The sequence below is a fragment of the Delphinus delphis genome, chromosome 2 (genome assembly GCF_949987515.2).
Source record: "Delphinus delphis chromosome 2, mDelDel1.2, whole genome shotgun sequence".
Taxonomy (NCBI): domain Eukaryota; kingdom Metazoa; phylum Chordata; class Mammalia; order Artiodactyla; family Delphinidae; genus Delphinus; species Delphinus delphis.
Window position 1 is genome coordinate 42,314,150 of NC_082684.1, and position 23,104 is coordinate 42,337,253.

General features: G+C 41.8%; 1 protein-coding gene across 3 annotated transcripts in view; it reads right to left on the minus strand.

The window, feature by feature from the left end:
- DAAM1 (dishevelled associated activator of morphogenesis 1) overlaps positions 1–23,104 on the minus strand; it is a 179,359-nt gene that overhangs the window by 85,438 nt on the left and 70,817 nt on the right. For all 3 annotated transcript variants that reach the window (XM_060004472.1, XM_060004473.1, XM_060004471.1), the window contains exon 3: positions 8,763–8,852. In XM_060004472.1, the coding sequence (XP_059860455.1) occupies positions 8,763–8,852 (90 nt within the window). The remainder of the gene's footprint in view (positions 1–8,762; positions 8,853–23,104) is intronic.

A 23,104-nucleotide genomic window follows, 5' to 3' on the forward strand; every position in this document is an offset into this window, starting at 1 on the left:
AATGTCCTGTGAACAACTAAGGGAGAGGTGCTTTTACTACTGTTCTGAGAAAACCAGGTATCATTATTTACCAATATGGAGCTGAATCCCAGGCTAGCATGAGTGTGAACAAGCAGAAAGTCAGTCCATACCACTGTTTCATTTATTGTCACCATCACTGACATTGCCAGTGATCACAGCTAACATTGACATGTCCCAAGTTCTCTGACAACTTCAAAATTATATTTTCTCAGTTTTCACAACAAGCTTACGAAATTGACCTCATTGTACAGACGAGAAGAGAGAAATGAGAGGGGTTAAGAAATACATCCCAGGTCACACAGCTAGAGAATCAATGGGGTATCCTGCCTTCTCAGCTTACCCTTTGGATGGCCTTTGACGATGCAAAGTCTTTCTCATAGCTATTACTCGGCTCCTATTTATCTCAGAAAAAATAGTGTTAGACACATTACGCTACACTTTAGAACAACTGTGAAGGACAAACATAATTTAGGAAACCTGCAGGCAGATCCATTAATGGAAAGACATTTGGAGACAATCCACCCCAAGGGGAGGCTCTCTCACTGGCAGTATCTCAAGCCTGAAAAACAGAGAACTCTACAGAACCAGAGTATAACACCCCAACAGAAGAATCCAGAAGATGTCTGCTCACTTCACCAAGCACCAAAGAAGAAAGGTAGATATGTTTTGGTTCATTCTACGGGCAAGTTTGCTCACTGCTTCTTCATTAATGAAGCTGAGTCAACATTAATGAAAACACAAACTGTGAGTTCACGACCACCTGGACACTCCATGGCAGAGGTGGCAGTAGGCACAGCTGGAATGATAGAATTGGTAACACTGGGAGGAAAAAATGCCCCCAAACTGGTATTATTAAACAAAGGGATTATAGGAAGAGGAGGCAAATAAATATTCATGAACCAACTGCTCCCTTTTTCTAAAAAGTAAATTTATTTTACTTATTTATCTTTGGTTGCATTGGGTCTTCGTTGCTGCACGCGGGCTTTCTCTAGTTGCGGCGAGTGGGGGCTACTCTTTGTTGCGGTGCGTGGGCTTCTTATTGCAGTGGCTTCTCTTGTTGTGGAGCATGGGCTCTAGAGCACAGGCTCAGTAGTTGTGGCTCACGGTCTTAGCTGCTCTGCGGCATGTGGGGTCTTCCCGGACCAGGGCTTGAACCCGTGACCCCTGCATTGGCAGGCAGATTCTTAACCACTGCGCCACCAGGGAAGCCCCCAACTGCCCTTTATTGGGGTACAACTTTGGTTTAAGGGCTGCCAGAGGCAGAGAACCCTCAAATTTTGTACTCCACTTCTAAAATCTGGTGCTCATTTTGATAGCACTGGCTTTTGTAACAAAAAGAAAATAAAGACAGAAAATGGGTCACTGGCTATGAGATTATGCTACTTAGCGGGGAAAGGGCCATGAGAAACATGCCTTTAGTGGATTTCTGGGCAGAAAGCTGAGGCCATCTCATCAGGTCCAAGAATCACCAAGTTTTCACAGTTACTGCTTAAAGAGATCAATGGTATTGAAAAACTCTGGGTGGTTTGCAGATTCACCTTTGTTTTAATCCTCCCAGGGAAGAGTAAATAGAGAAAGTAAAGGGCCCCTGAGCTAAAGAAAAAAAAAAATGCTAGGGTTGTCTCTACAGCACAAGCACTGGTTGCATTTTAAATAATATTTATTTTTCCTCCTAATTTCAAAGAGCAATACGTGGTGGCTTTGTAATGTTCAAGTACGCTAGGCTGAACCAACTTGCCTACATCCCTTCTTGTATCTTTCTGCGTAGGGTGAGCCACAAGAGAAATTCAAGGGAGACGTGGAGGGTGGCAATGAAGCAGCAGGCATTTTGTAGTCCTGGGACAGGCAGTGAGAACTACCACAGGCTTCAGTCTGTCCCTGTGGGCTCCAGCCTGTCCTTGCTCCATCCCCACTTTACATCCACCCTCCTTCCCAACTGCCTACTCCAGGGACATGAAGCAAAGACAGCAGCTTTAGGGGGAGTGCTTAGCTAGCTTGCATGATTATATAAGGGTTAATCTCTTTGCTTTGTGTGTGTGTTTCCCCCAGTAGTCCTGCTTTTCTGACTGAAACTGACAGATATAAAATATACTCTACGCTTTTTTTTTAAAGAGCAATTTTATTTTTGTAATCAGAAAAAAACAAAACAACCTTATCCCAAGGTAGGATGGAGAACAATGCACTGTGGAAAATTTGGGAAATATTTGTATAAAGAAAAAAATGTAAACCACCCACAATCCCACCAAACAATGGTTTCTCTCGGCCTACGTCTATATCTACTCTTTGCAAACTTTTGATCGTACTGATTACACAGTTTTACATCTTTTTCTAAACCTTATCATTACATGCTGAGCAGTTTCCCATGTCATCAAAATTTCTTTGAAAGCATGACTTTTCAGTGGGAGCAAGATACTGTTACGGTTGTGTACGATAATACAACCATCCCCCTTTAAATTGTTTACCGTCACTGGCTTTCACAGACCACACTGCAAAGAGCACCTCACATATAGTTCTTTGCCTGCATCTTTTATCATTTCCATGGGATCGACTCCTGGAAGATGTATGTTTCAGGCTCTGGGTACATATTATCAAATGGTTTTGGCCACCATCTTTAGGTCCATCAGCATCTCATACTTAGGCCAATGTTCAAAATATTTATCAACAGTGTAACATGGGCATCAATGAATCAGAACTAATGATGCAATATGGGAACAGGGTCCTGGCGTCCCCTGCTTGTCATGCCAGGAGTTAACCGTTGAGTCCCTGAATCATGAAGGAAGACTGGTGGGCCCTTGGGGGAAAGGTCAGATTTTCAGGACAGTTTTTTATTGGGAGGGCTTGAGGCAGCTGCTCTTTACCACTGGAATTGGCAATATTTTGACAGATACCACAGTTTCACTGGGGTACGCACACCCAGTGAACAGACTGAGTTGGTGTTTTCACCTGACTTCTCTTCTCTGGGCTGAACAAACCTCAGTTATTTCAGTCTTCCCCTCAGTGTCTTCATGTTTCAAAAGTTTAAGCCTCTCTACAGATTTCCTAACAAGCCCTAGAAATTGTGTTTAGTAAAGATCAGATTACCCAACAGTCTAAACTTGACCTTTTAAGCATTGGCAAAAAGGAAAAAGAACAAAGTACATATCAAGAGGGAAAGTGTACAGCATATGTGAACATAGCTCAGCTGCTGGAAAAGGAGCCCATTTCTAGATGATGGGATGAAAGCATGACGACAGCAACAGGTCCCTCACTGGCATAACCCCAGGAGGGGTCAAAGTGGTGAAGGAACGAACTGCTGTCTCCAACACACACACACATCCCAAAGCTTGGAGGCTCCTTCCTCTGTGCCCCAGAGCCTGTCTGCTTACCCTAGTATGGAGCTCATGGCAAGACTTGTCAGTTATTTGATTTTATCTGCTTCCTCTACCTGGACCATCCACTCCAGGAAATTTGACTTACTTGTTTAATCATCCTCAGAATCTAGCCAATAATCTGCCCCAGAGAAGGTACTCAGTACACGTCGGGGTGAATCACACACCAACTAGTCCTTTACCAACTGCATTGCTTCATTGACTGAAGCACCAGATCCGTAAAGCTTACTGTTTTTTTACTGCTTCAATCTGGGATTAAACAGACATCCTCATCTCTCACAGCCAGGGAACATGCAGACAAGGCAGCGAGTTTCAGAGCCTGGAAATACCCATTATCCTCCAGCTACTGTGCTTCCCTCATCTGTTCTTCAGAGAAGTAGAAGGGGAAAGACAGCCCGATCTCATCTCTAATCTTTTTTATGTCTGCCACATTCTGTAACCCCTTAGCACTTAGGAGCACAAAGGCCAACTGGAATACATTACCAGGGTGAAAACTCAATGACAGGAGACCAAACCAGGTACTTCTAAAGAAGTCTAGAAATACAGTTACGGATATCTAGTTTCCTCCCTTTTTACTGGCTCCCTCTCCCAAATCTCTAACAAAGTGGGCACCTGAAAACCTAACGCTCACTCTACTGCATATTCAAACAACTACAGTAACGAAGGAAGAGGAGACCTAACTTCTCCTCCCTCTTCCCTTCCCATTAGGAGACTCTGAACAACCAGAGGATTAATGTATCAACATCCCACTTCCTTGTTGTCCAGCTGGTTTGTTTGACAGTCGTGCAGACCGATGGTTCCTTTTGTCTCTAATTCCTCTACTTTAGCATATGTTCCTTTAAATCCCTGTTTTGATCAAACCACTTCCTCCCCATGCTCCCAACACAGGAGGGCCTCGACTCTCCAGGATCTAAAAGATCCTGATGACCATTCACCATACATCTTTTTGTGTTTGTGGTGAAGGAGAATTCCTTCTTGTGGAGAGGAGTGGGGAGGTGATCCAATTAGGATATGTGAACCAAATAAAGGGAGTGAATGAAAGGTATCAGGAGAATTTTCAGCCCCTTTTCCTAGATGTCTTCAGAACATGCCTATCACCAGATCAGCACTTCCCACAAAGCTTAACGGCTCAACTGCAGCCAGGTTAGACAAGATTCTAGAGTGATTTAATTAAACTAGAGTCAAACTCAGCAGTAGAGTAAAAACTCACCTTCTCCAAAGCAGACCTCAAAAGATACAGAAATGGGGACTTCCCTGGTGGCACAGTGGTTAAGACTCCGTGCTCCCAATGCAGGGGACCCGGGTTCGATCGCTGGTCTGGGAACTAGATCCCACATGTATGCCACAACTAAGAGTTCGCAGGCCACAACTAAGGAGCCCATGTGCTGCAACTAAGGAGCCCACGTGCTGCAACTAAGGAGCCTGTGAGCCACAACTAGACCTGATGCAACCAAATATATATATATATATATATGTATATATATAAAGATATAGAAATGTAATATGGAGAATCTAGAGCCATTTACTTAAGCCTTGGCTTAGGAATCAGAAATGGAAGGAAGAAAAATTAGGTACAGTCATCAAATTCTGATCTTTGCCTCAAATATCTGATGTTACTACAGCTAACAGCTTCTAACCCCATTCACTGACTTTGTGAACTCTGAAGCTCATGGAGGGGGAACAAGTATTTTCTGGACACTTACAAGGACTGGTTAAGTGACACAACTATTGCAACTGCTCCTGTGAAGAAGTGTGATTAAAGAAGCTTTCTGCCTGTACTGATAAGATTGCTGTGGCCATAGTATGGCTCGTACGCTATCTTAGTTTCTCCTCTCTGAAGACCTACTCCTTACTTTTCCCAGGGTTTAAAAATCATGTTAACAATAAGCAAATACAGCATGGCCAGATGCCTTTCGTGGTCAGATGGTTCATTGTTTAAAAGGCTTCAGTTTAAAATCCAAAAGATTGTTAACAGATGCAGTTTCTGGCTGAAGACTGGGAAAAACCTCACTTAAACAAAAGAGCATGTTGTGATTGGAACTAAAAAGGGAATTACCTTTAAAGATAAGAACCACAAACATTTCCTATTTGAAAATACCCCCAGCCCCACCAACAGAACCTTTTTTTGGACCTTTCGTAAAAGTTGAAAAAATTGACAGTGGATGGCGGCATAGGACGAACCACGGCTGACCAACCGGCTCAGTCATTTTTACAGACTTGTTTGGACTTTCAAGGCTGCGACATCCATCTCCTGCTCTCCCCCGGATTACTCAATTAGGCAAAATTCCAATTAATTTCTTTCCAATTCTTTTAGCCCCAGAAATACTTTTGCAGTTTTCATTTTGGCTCTGGAAATGGGTTTTCAACCAGAGGACTCAGATAGAGCCGTTTGAGAAATGAACACAGAGCTTGATAAGCAGATAGCCACTGCTGGGACTCAAGTCTCTACTGGATGGAAAAGAGCCACTTGGCCAAGGAAGGCCTGGCCCCATCTTCAGTTCCCAGCCCCGTTTGTCTCCACAACTGCTGTGCACTTTTACACAGAAAGCCTGCTTTTCACCAACTCTGTTTCTGTTGGCGTTCGTGGGCCCTTACTCTATGGCTTCACTATGTGTGAGAACATCTCCGATGCCTTGGGTTCTAATCTTGAAAGATGGAAAGTCTGAAGGAGCCATAGGGGTGTAGCTTTCCCTCGCCTCGGCCTGAGAAATAGATGTGGTCAGGCTTGCTGGTGACGTGTCTGATTTGAAAAGGTTACTCAAGAGATGGTCCAAGGAAAACAATCTGTTCTCGGCGTTAAGGATGGCCACCACGGGTTTCCTTCGGAGAATGGGCAACCTGTCCTGAAGGGGATCACCTTCTCGGAAGAGAGGCAAACATCGTGCCCTTTTCGTGCTGAGGGCTGTGCATTCTCTTATTCATTGTGCCATTTCCCGATTTATTACGGGGCCCCAAAAGGTCAGTTTCAGACCAAAGGCACAGCATAGTTTTAACAGTCTGAGAAGCTCTAATCAAGAAAATCCTTAGTCAAGCCATTTTAATGTGAGGCAGATCTATAAACCCATGGGATTCGCCAAAGAGTTAAGATGGCTTTCCCACTCAGCCACACCACTGCTAAGTCATAAAAGGAATCCAAGCTGCTGGAATGAAGCTAGCAGGAGAACTGCATTTCCAAAGATCTGTGCAATCCGGCCAGGTACTCGCAGGAAGAGCCCATCCATCAGGAAATGGGAATTTGAGGCCAGTGGCCACAACCATATCCATGCTCCTACAAAAAGGCAACCCGCCACGCACACAGGAGACAAGGTTTGCAAGGGGATTTGATAGGCCTGGAAATTGAAAAATGAGCAGCAGCTGTGAGCCCGGGGTCATTACTATCCTCCAGGGTTTGCCTTTTCTAATCTAAGGGGCAGTAGTTTCCATGATTAACTTTCAATTGCCGTCAAGGGTGTAATAAAATCTGGGAAAGAAGAAAACTTTCCCTTCAGTAAGCTGCTCCCATTTTCCTGCCCTTTCCTTTCCTCTAGTGCATATTCTCAATCCCCGCTTCATGTTGTTTCCTAATTTTGAGAAAAAAATCTGCGCTCGGATGAGCCAAAATAGACAATGTCCTGTGTGTACTCGGGCACGTAAGGGCTTTTCTTTCTCAGTTCTAGGGGCCAGGTCTTGAAGACAGCTGCAGGAGAAGTTCTCTTGTTTTCAAGACCATACACTACCATCACTTTCAGAACAGGACATGACACATTTTAATTTTCATTTTAAAATTCTTTCATTTTAAAATCTGTTTCCTGAGCCACTGACCATCAGTTCCACAGAAGAGAGGTTTTCTAGGTGGTAAGATGTGCACAGAGAGAAAGAGGAGAAGAGGATATACTCATTCACAAACACATCTTACTGGTTACCACGGGGCTAGGAACCCTTAATGCTCCAACTGATCTGATCTGATAATGGCTCAGAAATCATCTTGAAAGGCTACAGCTGGACACGTCTCTCAGCAAAGGCCCAGGGAACCAAACCCTACACATGGTTTTATCAATTACAATGGCTCAGGTGGAAAATTAAATGTGCTTTAGATTGTTTGAGAGTCCAGTATAACACTCATGACAATTCAGTGGTTCATTCATCCTACCTTTGCTTCCAAGTATCAGATGCTGGCGTTACAAAGGTTATAAAGCCTGGCGAGAAAGGGGCACACACAGGCTTACTGCTGGAGAGATGCTCCCGGGCGGGGGGCATGCCAATTACACAAGGCGGCAAAGGGTGGGGGGCAGCCATGGGGGTAAATGGAGGTCCCCAAATGCATCCTAGTCCCCTAAGAAAAGGTTTCCCTGGCTGACACCGTGTTTTGACAAGATACTGGATTCTTATATTTTGTTCCTGTTTCCCTGCTTCCAGAGGTTAGTAATTGAGTGCCCACTCCTGTTGGAGAGGTAACATTTTTCTTAGGTGCTAGCCCTGCCTTTCCCACTTCCCCGTCTTGATTTAAGTCTCTCCTAGAACAGAAGGAAAAGTGGCAAAAGGTGGCCATGAACAGCACTGGTTCCAAAAATGGGTGAGAGAACAGTCTAAGAATTTGCCACAGGGGTTTAAAAGATGGCAGAGTGAGCTTTACTGAAGGAGATACAGTCCATAGGGTGATGCCTAGTGCTAGGCTAGGGAATAGTTCGTTTTTTTTGCTGCCCCCGATACCCTTTCTCTCCTCCTCCAAAGGTACTAGAATCCCCTGCTTTTATGTGTGGATGACTGCCCAGAATAAGACTGCATTCCTGGCAAGCGAGTGTGGCCATGTAGCTAACAGTGCGATGTGAGGGGAATTCAGGTCTGTAACTCCCGGATGTGGCCCTAAGAGTGGGGGCGTGGGGAGCCTGTGCCTCCCCCTTTCCTCCACCCCTAGTCTGGAATGTGAAATGGCTGGAGAGCCATCCCACAGCACGAGGACAGGCCACACCTTAGAGATGGCGAAATGGAAAGTTGTTAGAAGGGAGTCACAGAGGGCTGTGAAAACCACAATTGTGAAACCACAATTGTGAAACCACAGTGTTAGTTCTCACCTACCTACACACAAACTTTCATGTAAAGGACAAGGGAAAAACACTTCAGTCTTCTGTAAGCTGATGTTATTTTGGGTCTCATTTACACAGCGTTATGAATAATGGTGTGAGGTGTGGGGTGCAATGAAGTGTTGATAAAAACAACAACCAAGGAGCTGGCCCTTTACTGCATGTAGCACCGAGGCCACAACAGGACACATTCAATCTGGTTTTTACCTTATAAAGAGCTGCCTGAATTCTGGTGATGAAATGGGAGAGCAAAGGGCATCCAAAATGATCATTTTCCAGTTAACCATAATCATAATCATAATGAATAGCTTACCTTTTTCTTGCTACAGTATATTTGCCATTTTTTCTCTGCTGGAAGTGCAAACATGGCTTCCCTGTGTTTGTCTGTGAGGTCAAGTTCATCCTGAGAAGAAAAATAATAATAATTATTTCACAGATTAAATGTTATTCCTATAAGGGAAGTTATCAGCATTATCAGGGTGAGAAAACAACACCAACACATATTTAAATGAACTTGGGAAAAACCAAGAAGCTAAGTATAGGTGTCTGTTACCAGCACTAAGAAAGCAGGTCCTTGGCCTGGGGCTAGGCACCAAGCACAGTAAGAGGGACAGGCACAGCCCTACATTTACTGAAGGGTAGGAAAAGGCGGCTGAACATGGGCAGAATGTTCTGGGCCACCTTGTACTGCAGCAGAGGGTCCATCGAGCATTAAAGGCCTTTAAAGCTCCAGAGGGTCCATCGAGCATTAAAGGCCTTTAAAGCTCCAGAGGGTCCATCGAACATTAAAGGCCTTTAAAGCTCCAGAGCTTGGAAGGATTTAATCGTATTGCAGACGAGGGTTTGGTAAGGATGGCTCCACAAACAGTGACTAGCGGGATGGGCCCTGAGGGACATGATGAGAGGGGTGGAGGAACAGAACAAAAGGCTGGGATGTGGTATTGGATTGGAGTGTTTGCGGGGGACACTGATCAGCTTAGCTGAAGCCCTGGGTTTATGCAAAGAATCATCAGGTGAAAGGTTTGAGAGGTAAGGAGTGACTTGTTGGTGGAAAATCTTAAATGCCAGATTAAGGAGCTTATTTTCTTGACCAAGAAGAGCCACTGAAGGTTCTGAGCAAGGGAGTGACATCTGCATCCCCATAGGCATCACCAAAAGCATCATCAATATTTATTAAGTACTTTAAGTGTCAAGCCTTGTGCAGGCATTTTCTCATTTAAGCTCTCACAACAACCCTAAGAATTCCACTCATGATTACATCCTCGCTGTAGTAATAATACCTGTTGTAATACAGCTGGGGGAAATTACGGCAGAAGGTTGGGTAAGTAAACTCCTCAAAGACCACACACCTGGTAAATGATGGGGCTGAGGTTTCGGCCTGGAGCCACCTGACTCCAGAGCCCAGACTCAGCCTCTCGGATCAGGGTCTGGAACATTAATATTATAGTGGTGTGCAGCTTAGATTGGACACTAACAGAAAGCAATTTATGAGCATCCATAACTAATGAACAACAATGGGATAATGACTGTAAAGTGCATAGAGAATAGTTCTTGGCATTTGATAACTCAGTCCATGGTCAACATTATTATTGGTATTGAGCGTCTGGTACATTTTTATCCCTATAGGGAAAGTTAAATCTAGTTAAGGGCAGCAGATTGATGGGTGTGAGACATATTTTAAATTGCTATAAATTAAGGCACAATAATAAGGTTCAAATATCTGAGGCGTATAATGCCTTTGGGGTGTATCTGCAGCTCTGCCGCTCGTGAACAACGGCCTCCCATCTTATACCCCTACCTTCACTGGGTCATCAAGTCCTATCATTTCTTCCTTGAAAAATCTCACAGTTTTTCCCTTTGTTTTGTTTCCGATGAAACTACCCAAACTTATGTCCTAATCACCTCTCCTTTGGCTCTGGCACCAGCCTTCCCACTGTTCCTCCTTGCCCTTTCCATCCTTCCCACAGCATGGCCACAGATACATTACAGCAGCGGTTCTCAGACTTGAGTGAGCAACAGAATCACCTGGAAGGCTCCTTACATCACTGATCGCCTAGCGTTGAGGACTGAGCAGGTGGGAGCAAGTGCAAAATGTCATTAGTTCCACACTGCCTGCAAAATTAATTATATATCCCTCAGCCTGTCTTTTGAGGTCTTCTATTTATAACCCCAACTTAATTTACCAGGCTTGCTTCTGGTTATCCCTTATGCCCTATCCTGTTAACACCTGTACCTCCAGAGCCTAGCCACGCAAGGTCTGACACATGCTGCCTGCCAGGGGAAATTCTTCATCTCATTAAGCCTCTGCTTCCTCACCTCCAGGATGGGCGTGTCATTTCTCTGGCAGGGCTGGATGAAGATTTGCAACATCAACTCAGCAGGCAGCGATGCCTGGCACAGGCAGGGGCAACCTTACTGCAGTTAGTTCTCTCATCATTTAAATACAAATCAGGGGCTATTTTCTTTTAAGAGCAAGGTAAACAGTTAAGTCATTAAAACACACACCCACACACTATTACACCCTAACCACAAGAAATTAGTTAAGAATTTCAACAATGGAAAACCAGGGAAGGAATGAAAAATATTTACAGAAAATTGCATTATAAGGGAACATGTTAAAAATGTTAAAATTTTGGCGTGCAACCATTATATATGTGAACTAATTATTTTTCTTCCTTTCTTCCTTTTTTAATTTCCTGTAAGTTACACCAGCTCTCACGTATTAATGAATGGGGGGGAATGGTGACATAAATCACTTCCCAACAATTAGGGTTTTCTGGGAGTGGGGGTCAGGTCAGTTATTCAAAGAGCTTGATGATACGGTGCTTAATCTGGGGGAAAGGATTGTGATTTGTGAGAGAGAACAGTGCTATTAATACTGCTTCCTCTACTACACTTCAGCACTGTGTTTTTCCTCATTGAACAGAGGTGTGAAGAAATGTGTAAATCCTAAAAACCTAGAAATTCACAGCAAAGAGGATTAATATTACCATATTTTGCTGTTAGAAACCTGCTCCTGCTGAGACACAGAAATGACCAAGTTTGAGTTGAGAGGACTCAGTTGAACTAGGACTTAGGGCAGATGGCTCCATGCAAAGGAGAGAATGTCCATAAAATAAAAAAATTAAAAACTGCTATAGGTCCTCTGGATATAATTTGGGATTATAGTAAGAAAATGGGAAGGAATACATGGGTCGTGATAATAGTAATAGCTAACAATTATTGAGCACTTTCTGTGTGCTTAATAGTAGCGTTTTATATGGATTAATCGAGTTTATCCTCACAATAATCCTATAAAGTGGGTAATATTACCCCACTTTCCAGGAAGCTGAATCAGAGAGATTAAATAGCCTGCTCAAGGTAACAAAGCTAGTAAATGGTGGAGGAGGAACTTGAGGCTAGACTCTCTGGGTCCAGAGCCATGTTCTTAACCACTAGCCTATTATTCTATTGATCATTCAACAGGTGGGTAGAGCCATGGCACTGATGCTAATAGGCAAATGCATCCATGAGCTGCACTCGCGGCCTGCTGGGCCTGCTGACTGACTGTTCGCACGAAGAGGAGGATTTTGTTGTCAGACATCCCTGAGTTCCAGGTCTGGCTCTTATGGATTATGTAACCTTTAACAGGTGACTTAACCGCTGAACTTCAATTTCTTCACCTCAAACATGAGAATAATATATATCTGATAGCCTTCTCTCAAGCAACCAAATTCATGCAACCAAAACATTTTTTGAGTGTCTACTAAATGTTAGGCATTGTAGATGCAGGGGGTAGAAAGGTATCACAGAGCTCATGTGCTCGAGGTGGCAGAAGGGAAATCAAATAATCACACAGTCCGAGGGACGGTCACACGGAGCTGAGCTGTGAGAACCCACTTACTGTGGGGAGAGGTGGGGCGGTGAAGGCTGTGAGTGAACTGAAGGGAGACCTGAGAAATGAATAGGAATTAAATAGGTAAAAAGCACTGCAGACAGTGAGTGAACAGCAACCTTGCAGGCCACTGTGAGCTTTGGTCTTTATCTTGAGAGCAATCAGAGGTCACTGGTAGATCTGAGCAAGGAGAGTGACACAGATTAAATAATAATTGGGAGTGCCTAGGCACAATGCCCAGAGTGTAATGAGACCCCCATCTCTCCATTCCAAAAGTATCTCTGCTCTGACTCATTCCGTTTTAATATGGCTGAAACAAGCATGCAAGATTCTAAGAGACTATCACACAGCCTTAGAGATCAATCAACACCTACTCGATGTCCTACCCATTCCAGGACCGTGTCCAGACATTACAAAGGATGCAAAGATGAATAACAGACCTGGATCTCATGGAATTCAGATTCTAGTTAGGAAGACAAGAGGACAGAAGGCTTCGACAGCTCCTCTCCTTAGGATAAAGTCCAAATTCCTTAGCTGGTAGGTAGGGCCCTTCATGGTATGGCCTTTGCTGACTTGCCCCACCTTGCTGCCCCGGCTGTCACCTCCCCCTCCCCTCCCCTCCCCTCCCCTCCCCCCTCCACCACCAGCAGCCACCTTTCAGCACGTGGGATCACAAGTTGCCCATTTTTGAATCTTTTGCACATGCTGTTCCCTTTTCCCAGAGAGCCCTTCCCACCACGTCTAAGAGTCAATCCTGTTTATCTAAGCTTTTTCAAGGGATCTGCTATTCCCCCCAGGCAGTCTACCCTGACTTTCCTGGGGTGGGCAGCCCCTCTCTGCTCTCCTAACCTTACGGCATTTATCACATTGCTGCAGTTATGTGATCAGCATGTATGACTCCCTTTCTAGACTCATCCCCAGGGGACAGGAATGAAATTTGTTCTGTTCATTTTCGCATTAATTGCCAGTCCCCAAAACAATATCTGACGTAGCTGGATTGCAAAGAAAAAAGTAAGGTGAGGGAAGCTGGGGCAGCTGGGAAGGAGGGAGAGGGGATTACTGTGGGACATAGTGAAGATCAATGAGTTTCGAAGATTAAAACACATTCTTTTCTCTTTTTTGCAGTAAGATGTACATACAGTAAATGTACACTCCTAAGTATACAGTTTTCAAGTTCGGCAAAGGTATACACTGAAGTGGTTTTTGCACTTTATGCGTCTGAAACTGCTTGTACCATTGTACTCTCCCACCAGCAATATATGGCAGTTCCAGTTACTCCACATTCGCACAAACATTTGGTGCTGCATCTTTCTAACTTTAGCCATCCTAGTTTATGTGAAGTGGTATCTCAATGCAGTTTTAATGTGCATTTTCCTGATGACAACTGATGCTGAATATACCTTGTCACAAGTTCACGTGCCATTCATACGCATTCTTTTATGAGGTATTTACTCAAATCTTTTGCCCATTTCTGAGTTGTCTGTCTTGTTGTTGCAAAACATGTCCTTTGTCAGAGGTATGTACTGAGAGTATTTTGCCTCACCTGTGTCTTTTCATTTTGTTAACAGTCTATTTTGATCACTAAGTGTTTTTTTATAAAATATAACTTATTATTTCTTTTAGAGTTAGTGCTTTTTGTCTTCTGCAAGAAATCTCTGCAAGTTGCAGATCAAAAAAAATACTCTATGGTTTCTTATGGAAGCTGCTAGCTTTAGTTTTACCTTCTGTGTTTGAAGCTACACCCCATCTCACAGACACCACTCTTGGGGTCATGCTCTGGTTACAAAATGGATAGATTGCTTTTGCCTTCTTTCTTTTCCAGCTACTTGCACGCATTTAGATACACTGCTGGGCAAGTTGGGGAATGGAAGCACAATTAATGCAAGGAGGAAAAATAACAGAGTACAAACTAATTTGAAATCATCTCACACATTAGTTTCTTCAAAGCTATGAAATTACTTCAATGTAATATTACAAGAGAATTTTTCATTTTGATAATTAACTCAAATACTGAAAGAGGCAATCATGGAAAACAAAACAATTAGGATCACTGTACCTCAGATAGTATCTCTTTACATGAATTTTTTAAGGAAAAAAAGTCAATCTATAGAGACAGAAAGAAGATCAGTGGTTGCTTGGGGCCACAGGCAGGAGCAGAGACAGACTGCAAATGGACACAAGAGGAGATGAGGTGATGGAACTGTTCTAGAACTGGATTGTGGTGATAGTTGCAAAACTGTATAAATTTAGAAAAATGCACTGAACCGTACACTTACAATGGGTCCATTCTACGGCTTGTAAATTATATCTCAATAAAGTTCTAAAAAAAAAAAAAATCAAGCCTGGTTGTTGGAGCCCCAGGAAAACAAAGAATTCAGAGTAGAGAAAATAGAGCCTTGTGTACACAGTAAGGAAAGAAAATTCTGGTTGAACATTAGATAAACCGAGGAATTGCTTTAGAAGAGAAACTGATTGAAAACAAATGTATGAAGAGGACGGAAAGGGAAAAAGCAGAGCTCTTTAGTGTAAGTAGTTCAATCTTGGAAATGGGACAACTTCAGATACAATTTTTGTTTGAAACCATGATCACTTCCATGAAATATTCCTGTCCTTTCCTTGGAAATTACATAGATTCTATTAGTATGCATTCCATTTAGGCCAAGAGATAGGCAATGTTTCCCCAATGTCCCTTAACATTAAATTAGGTGATAGGTTAATATTAATGATTGAAGTCCTGAAGAACATTTTCAGTGTTTTTTGTCTTTCCTGAGTGGTGGACTAGAGAAGAGTATTGGCTCCTCTGCGGGTTAATAGCAAAGTTTTTCACTAAGATTAACAAACAAATGTAGTTAGCCCAACCTCCATCCCGGTTGCTTCTAGATCACCTTACTTTTACTTTTTACCTCTCACCTTACTTTTTATTTTTTTCCTTTTTGCAATCCAGCTATGTCAGATATTGTTTTGGGGATTGGCAATTAATGCAAAGATGAATAGCATAAATTTAGTTCCTGCTACTATACCTCAGACTGGGATGGCCTAGCTCCTTGCATCGGCCAAAGAATTTTTTTTTTTCATATTATTCTTTCTTGGACAGAGATTTAAAAGTTAAAGGAAAATGATTTAGCAAATGAAAGAAAAAGAAACATCTGCACCAAGCATCACTCCTCTCCACGGAAAGCTCAAGTTTCTGAAAAACTGAAAGCAACGAACAAAACCCTAAAGGCTTTTCTTCTTGGGAAGATATCAATTATGTTTTTCATAACTTTATAAAATATTTATTTCATATAGTTATAATATCTTGGAGAAAAGGTAATAATTAGACATTTTTTTATTAAGAAGAAAAAACTCTGAAGGAAGCCCAGCTGCAGGAACTAAAATTCTGGGTTTCATCCCTAACAAAGCATATTATCAAGCCCCACTTCTAAAAGATTCTGTACAAAGAAACCCCACCAGTCCTACACTCTAGAGTAAGCAGGCAGCTCTATAGAGAAATCTATGTAATCAGAAAACAATTGGCACAGTACAAATCTAAGGAAATGGAATGATTTGCTAAATAAAGCAAGTGAAGGAATTTTGAGATAATATACAATAAGGGTCTTGAATGAGTTGAAAAGCTCTTGTCAGAGATGTGAGCTAAACTGAAATATGAGATTATTTATAACACCTTCAGTCCAATATTTAAAGCATTTATTCTTTGAAAATCTACCACGTCAATAGATTTCAGTAAGCCAACAGCAAGTGAGTTTCCAGCTAACAAGAGAAATCTCTAATAAAGGAACTCAGGATTTCTACTTCTAATGAGTTAAGCTAACTCTATATTCACACAGAAGTAGGAAGACATATGATGAACGCTGGGAGAAATGGAGGTTAAAAAAATGAGGAGAGGGCTTCCCTGGTGGCGCAGTGGTTGAGAGTCCGCCTGCCGATGCAGGGGACACGGGTTCGTGCCCCGGTCCGGGAAGATCCCACATGCCGCGGAGCAGCTGCTCCCGGGAGCCATGGCCGCTGAGCCTGCGCGTCCGGAGCCTGTGCTCCGCAACGGGAGAGGCCACAACAGTGAGAGGCCCGCGTATCAAAAAAAAAAAAAAAAAAATGAGGAGAGGGAGAAGCTAAGACAGGTCCTTGGGGTCACCCTGCCAATCAACCCATTGTTTTGTATGTGCTTCTGTTTTGGGTTGTTTGGGTTTCTTGTTTTGGCTTTGTTTGTTTGGTTTTGGTTTTGGTTTTTAAACAGTCCCTGACAAGGTAATCACCCATCTGACTCACTGTATAGAGCTCACAGAATTTTCAACATTTTATTATTCACACAAGGCTAACTTTTCTCCTTCAAATTAAATACACCCGGTATTTACCCACAGCAAACGGGCCCAAGTCACCCATCCTAACCCCATCCACCAAAGGTTTCCCACATGCCCAGCAAGCAGCAACCCCCTGGGGTTCACCTCACATACAGCCAACACCAGCAGTGCCTTCCGTGGATTTAGCCCTCTCCCTCGTCCACCCTCGCCTCCCATCCCACAACTCAACACCACCAGATATAAGTCAAACCCTCTCAGAGGGACAAGTGAACAGGCCTGAAGTTCACGTGACATGGTGAGAAGCACCACATTACGGGGAAAAGGCCAGACAAGGCCGTGGAGGGCTGAAGGGTGACACTGTGGCAACAAAAAAATTACCCTTTTGTAAACGGATGGAGAAAAGGTATTATTCAGCTGTACTAAATCATTAAATTTATGAACATCCAGCCTTACCACAGCAAATGACCTTCGCATCAAGGAGCCATGACTTGACATCACAGCTCTTAAAATTTAACCACGATGACCCTGAGAACAGTATTTTATTTTCATAGAGGTGGTTTGGAAACCTGAAAGTTAGATACGACTTTTGTTTGTTTAAACAGAGGTGCATTCAGTGAATTATTACCTATTCCTAACCAGTCAGGAAAGACATAAATGGAAAACAACGGAGAGTGTTAAGTCCCAAAAGGGATGTGTACACACAGAGAACAAACCTGGAAGGTTTTCAGCCTGTACGATTTCTGCCAACGTTCTTAGTCATTACACAAAATACCACAATGTGACTCACCACCACCTATACAACAAGGTTCTCTGTGTCTGATAGAAGTGTTTTCATTCGATATATTAAAAAAAAGAAGTGAGAAATCCCACAAGCAAAGGGTGACTAATAGAAATAATTTTTAGTACCTCACTATCCATGGTTAATTGTTTTATACTATTTCCTTTCCTACTTTTAATAGTAGGCAATGCAAACTATCCAGTTTGCTAGATAAAGTCTGCTGCTAAACCTGTAGGCTTCTTATTTGGCTTCCTCGCGTTATTTCAACTAGAAACTCATTAGAGTAACTTTAATTTTTAATTAGTCTGCATCACCAGCAGCTTTCCAGTAATCTAAAATAAATAACTCTGTTCTAAACATACGTTAAAATCATCTCCCAATACCCATCCAGCCACCCAAATTTCCAATTTTTATATTTATAATCTAATACGACTTCTGTTGACAAGGCTTAATTGAGAGAATTTCTAAGCAGTGTTTTCCTAAGTGAATGGAGGGACTTTGTCTCCTGAGACACAGAGTCAGCTTATAGAGTGACAGATGAGAGAGGCACCCTAAGGGCCTGTGGACAACTGTGAAGCCAAGTTCCATACACGTCCCCCTCCCTCAGTGACACCAGCACTGCTATCGCCCAGACCCCTCCCCACCAGCTCAGCATGTCCTCCAGAGACTTGCTGGGCAGCTCAGCTGACACTTTTAAGTTTTAATTGGGTCAAAAGATATCTAGCACAATGAGTCTCTTCCCACACTGCAGCTATTTATTTATTTTACCATGTAATATAGGGTAGAGAGACTGTTGAGGACAGAAAATATTTCTTAGACATTGTCACCCTTAGCCTTGTAATCTGCTATCCTTCATGCCAGCCACTCTGGTGCTCACACAGTAACTGACAACCAAATGAAGATGAGTAAACAGAATGACAATGGGTGGGCAGGGATGCAGGAAGAGCGCAGCAATCAGCCCAAATCTATCAGGACTACTTCAAGAATAATTCAAAATAGGAACCCAACTGCTGGATGATTCAGCCGTCATTAATTCCTGCATACACACATGCATACATTCACTCAAATACATCCTGAGCATCTCATGTGTAATCCTGCAGTAGTAAGTTACTCATCCAGGCCACAAGCATTTACTGAGCATTGATTCTGGGTCAGGTACTGCTCTGGGGATCCTGAGAGTGAAAAAGCCAGATAGGATGCCTGTACCATTCTGCTCTCTGAATGCAAAGAGGCATGTTCACAGTGGATTTAACATAATGAGTGTCCATATGTGAATAAACTCAAACCAATTGTTTAAAAGATGGCAAAGGACTTGCTTTCTCTTCTATATCTGAGAAATACCCATCTTTTCTGAAAACAACCCATGCATATATTCTAAGTGAGCTTCCAGTCATTTGGTTCAGTTTAGTTCTTAAATATTATATTGTGTAATGAAATAAACATCTAGCAGCTGTAGGATGTTTCCAGTAGATTCATTTAAAATTGGACAAGAGGGGGAAAATTCCTTTTTTAGGAATCTCGTTTTTAAAAATATATATTATATATTATATATATTACATATATATATATATTTTTTCCTTCATCCATGAGCCAGAAAGTCATAACTAAAAGAGGTAGCTGGTACTGAGCTCCTACAACATGAATCAAGAAACAGTTTGAAATTCCAGAGGAATTCTGGGAATTGAAGGTAGAGGATAGGGGATTCCAATCACAGCAGATAAAAAAAGAGTTGAGGACAGTTTACAACTGAAATATACGATCCATGTATTGGGCATTCACCTCCCGCAGGCCATGTGACATATATTTTGTGAGAGCAAGTGGTGTTTAAATGATTCCCAGTGCATCAATAGATATTCTCAAGTGCAGTTATTTGTACAAACTAGCCATTACTGAAACACATTTTCAAAATTACACTTGAAAGCTTACCTAAACCACACTACTTATGGAGATCAAATTATCCTCCCAGTCTTTAAAACCTATATTGGTTTGTAAGGGGACACGTAAAGAGTTGGCAAGTAGCGCAGTTTGCTGACTTTGTGTAACTCGCACATGGTAGCCTGAGGATTAAGTTAAACAATCAGATTTTAAGTTGTAGCCAAAAGCTAAGTAGATACATACCGCTCAGCGTCTCTTTAGGACTCCTAATAATGAAAATCATCAAGGCCAAGGGGACTCATAAACATTTTCTCAATAACATTATCAGTTCAGAGATGGTTTTACAGTATTTGTATTAAATAAATAAATAAAGGTTTCATGTTTCTTTCCTCCATCTCTCCCTGCGTCCCCACCCCCATTTCAGTCCCTAATCTAAATTAAGAAGCACCCAGAAATAAATGGACTGATAACAAACTATCTAACATGAAGTAAAAAATGTAAATGGAGAAAAGGACATCTGGAATGGTCTTGATGAGATAAGATATAAATTTAGGACTAGAAGGAGTAAAATGGTTTTGTGGTTTTATCTTAAGCGTTCCTGGATTTGTTTTTGTGAATCAGAAGATTGAAGAAAACTTTGAAAACCATCTTGACCATCTTACTGTCTCTAAGCAGACAGGACCTCAACCAGTACAAAGAAGTGTATACTGTCCATTGGGATGAAGATCTACTGCCAATCCTACTTGATTCCTGGATTTATTACAAAGTTCTGTTCAAAAGTACAATAGATAAAAGCAAGCGAAACCACCTATATCCACAACCCCTGTTTCGCAAATCATCAGGTGTTCTCAGGGCCTAAATAATTTGTTTATAAAGTTCTGGGTTTAGGATTGTTTTAGGGTCACCTTTAAATTGACTGTATATTGGCAGTAGTTCACATCTACCCCATAGGAATTTTAGCACTGAACACATTTAAGCCCATATCTACACTCCCACTTCCCTTTGTGATGTATTACATGTTTTCATACTGTTCCAAACATTTTTCTATGAACCCATCAAGTTGATTTATCCAAAAATGCCACAGTGTCAAGGGAATATCTACTCAGTATTTTTTTCCTTTTCTGTCAACTAACTATGTGCTTTAGATAAACAGGATTTTCTCTTTTGACTTTTATAGGTTTGTCAATTGAAAAAACAAAATTAACCTCATGGAAATTGAACAATTTTGATATCAATTCCTTCATTAGACTATGATTTTTGGCTTCCAGACAACTGAACATTTTGAGACTATTCTAGATATATCTTTGAAGTCTTTATACAGTCTGATTTCCTCTGCTTAATTACCAAGCAATCCTTTACACTCCAATTAAGAACAACAGATTAAAAATATGACTTCTTACAAAGCAGTTTTTTGGTTCTTCCATCAGGTTAATATCAAATGTTCCTGCTACCCAATTTTTTCATCTTTCTTGGAGACAAGGAACTGAATAGCTCCTGCAAGAAACTTTCTATTCTTAGTCATGGTCTTCGTATAAAAGGCAAGTTTTAAAAATAAACAGATAAAAAGTGTTGAAACTTTTCATCAATTCTGGTGATAATGGAAAAATTTTATTATTGAAGAGCGCTTAAAATAGCCCTAGTAATAAAAGAAATTATGTTGATAGCCTGAGAAGATGTGTACCAATTCACATGGCTAGTAAAAGAACAAAATCTGAACACTGGTAAATCATAAGACTAACTTTGATTCCTGTAGCTCTTTTCATACCAAAGTGACTTCAGAACATAATGAAAAATGAAGAGATTACTGATGTAGGTTCCCAAGGGAATTCATCTGGCACAGCTTACCTTGACTGTGAATTCATCTAACTCTGATACATCAACTAAATCCTCTCATTCCTACTTTCTTCATTTCTCAAAGTCTATTCTGGTTACTAATGTTGAGAGTGTCCTCAGGACTTAATAACGATAAAACTGACCCATACTAAGTTATTATATTTATGAACATACAAATCTTCTCGTTATCCACCATCACTATCTTCCCCATTGAGACGTTAACTTTTGTTGACAGTCCTCAATTGCATAAAAGGTGATCATTAATAAATTTCTCAATAAGTTTCTTTAAAATATTTTATGTTTCCTGGAAGGCACAGCACTGTATAACAAATTATCCCAGAACATTAGACCCATTGGCCAAATAAATGGTAGACTAAACACTGAATTTGAAAGAAGGCAGATTAATCAGGAAACACTGTAAATGGAATTGGTAACATTTCAGGCTTAGGAAAACTTGGGTCCATACTGCGTGTTATTCCCAACTAGCTATAAATTCACAGTGATGTACTATATTAGAAAGGAAAGTTTTCCTCTGGTCAGTCTGTGAAACTGATTCCAAGTACCATTCTAAAATAATGATCATACTTGTCATAAACCTGGTTTTGCACCTAAAACCTCACAAGGCAAGAGAACTGAGGGAACCTGTGAGGAGATACCAGTTCCAATATGGCTGTTCCTGTGAAATATTCTGCAGGATACCCTCAGCCCATCAACTCTTGGCATATTCAGGAGTCTATGTATTTGGATAGAAAATTGGAAGGGAGCTCTTAGTAAATTCTCTTTCCTTTCCATTTCAAAATTAAAGTAGGCAGAGGAGGTAAGCATTGAAACAAGGCATCTCACCTCAACAACTGGACTCAACGGAAAACATACTCAGAATCTACCCAAGGAGACATGACACTTTTTGCTAAAACTTACTGATAGCTCAGTAAGAGGTGTCAGTAAGAGACTGCAATGAGCAAGGGTTATTTTTGTAAATATAACCAGACAGCAAAATATTTTTATGTACTTTGGTATATTTAGTTCATTGAGAAAACCTGTAAGAAAGCAGAGGTACTGTCCTTTGGTTCAAATAAGAATCTGAGATATATAATTAAATCAACACAACCATCCCCATCCCCTTTTCCTGGCTCTCAGAACCCCAATCCGCTCAGGCTCCTATTTCACACTCCATCCACACTGAACTTTCAGTTCCTTGAGCTTTCCACATTTTCTCTCTCATCTCCCAATACCATACATGCTGTTTTCACTGTCTGTAACACTCTTTTCTCTCCTTTTTGCCTGGATAATTCCTTCTAGTTTTTCATGTCTTACATTAAATATCACTTCCTCCAGGAAGGCTTCCAAGATCCTTCCACACTAGGTACCTGTGAGGCTTGGGGGTAGGTGTGAGTAAGCAGCATCCTCCTTCCCCAACAAGAATGGAATTAAATGACAGCTAGGTTAAGAAATCAAGCAAATGGAGATCAAAATACCTTCCTTTTCACTCCTGAAAGCTGGGTTGGAGAACCCAACTTTCATCTGTAGACAAGTGGGCTTGTTGAGGTTTCAGTGCTGAATTAGACACTTAGCCACCCGTCATGGAGACAGCTGGACAATTGCAAACTCCCCAAGGGGGTTCAAACCTATGAAATTTATAGCACCAAGGGTCACAGAATGTATGCTTTCTGAAGGCAGGTTGATTTGCAGAGAATTAGAGAAAGGGAGAGAGACTAAGCTATGCATATTCCAAAGAGGAGTTGGAAGAGAAGCTGAGAATATTACTTCCCAGCAAGAGAGCTAAGAGTGATGGAAATAGAACCTGGGAATCAACTCTCACCTTGTGAAAAAAGAGGGGAATAAAGGTTCTTCCCCAGGAAAATGTACTGCTGGAGCGGCCCCTCTCACAGCCCTCAGTCACAGTGGATAAGAGTGCCTGTTTTGTTGCCTGTTTCCCCTGCTAGACCTTCCGCCCCACATAGTCATTAAGGACCAGCTGCCTCAGGGCCTGGCACAGA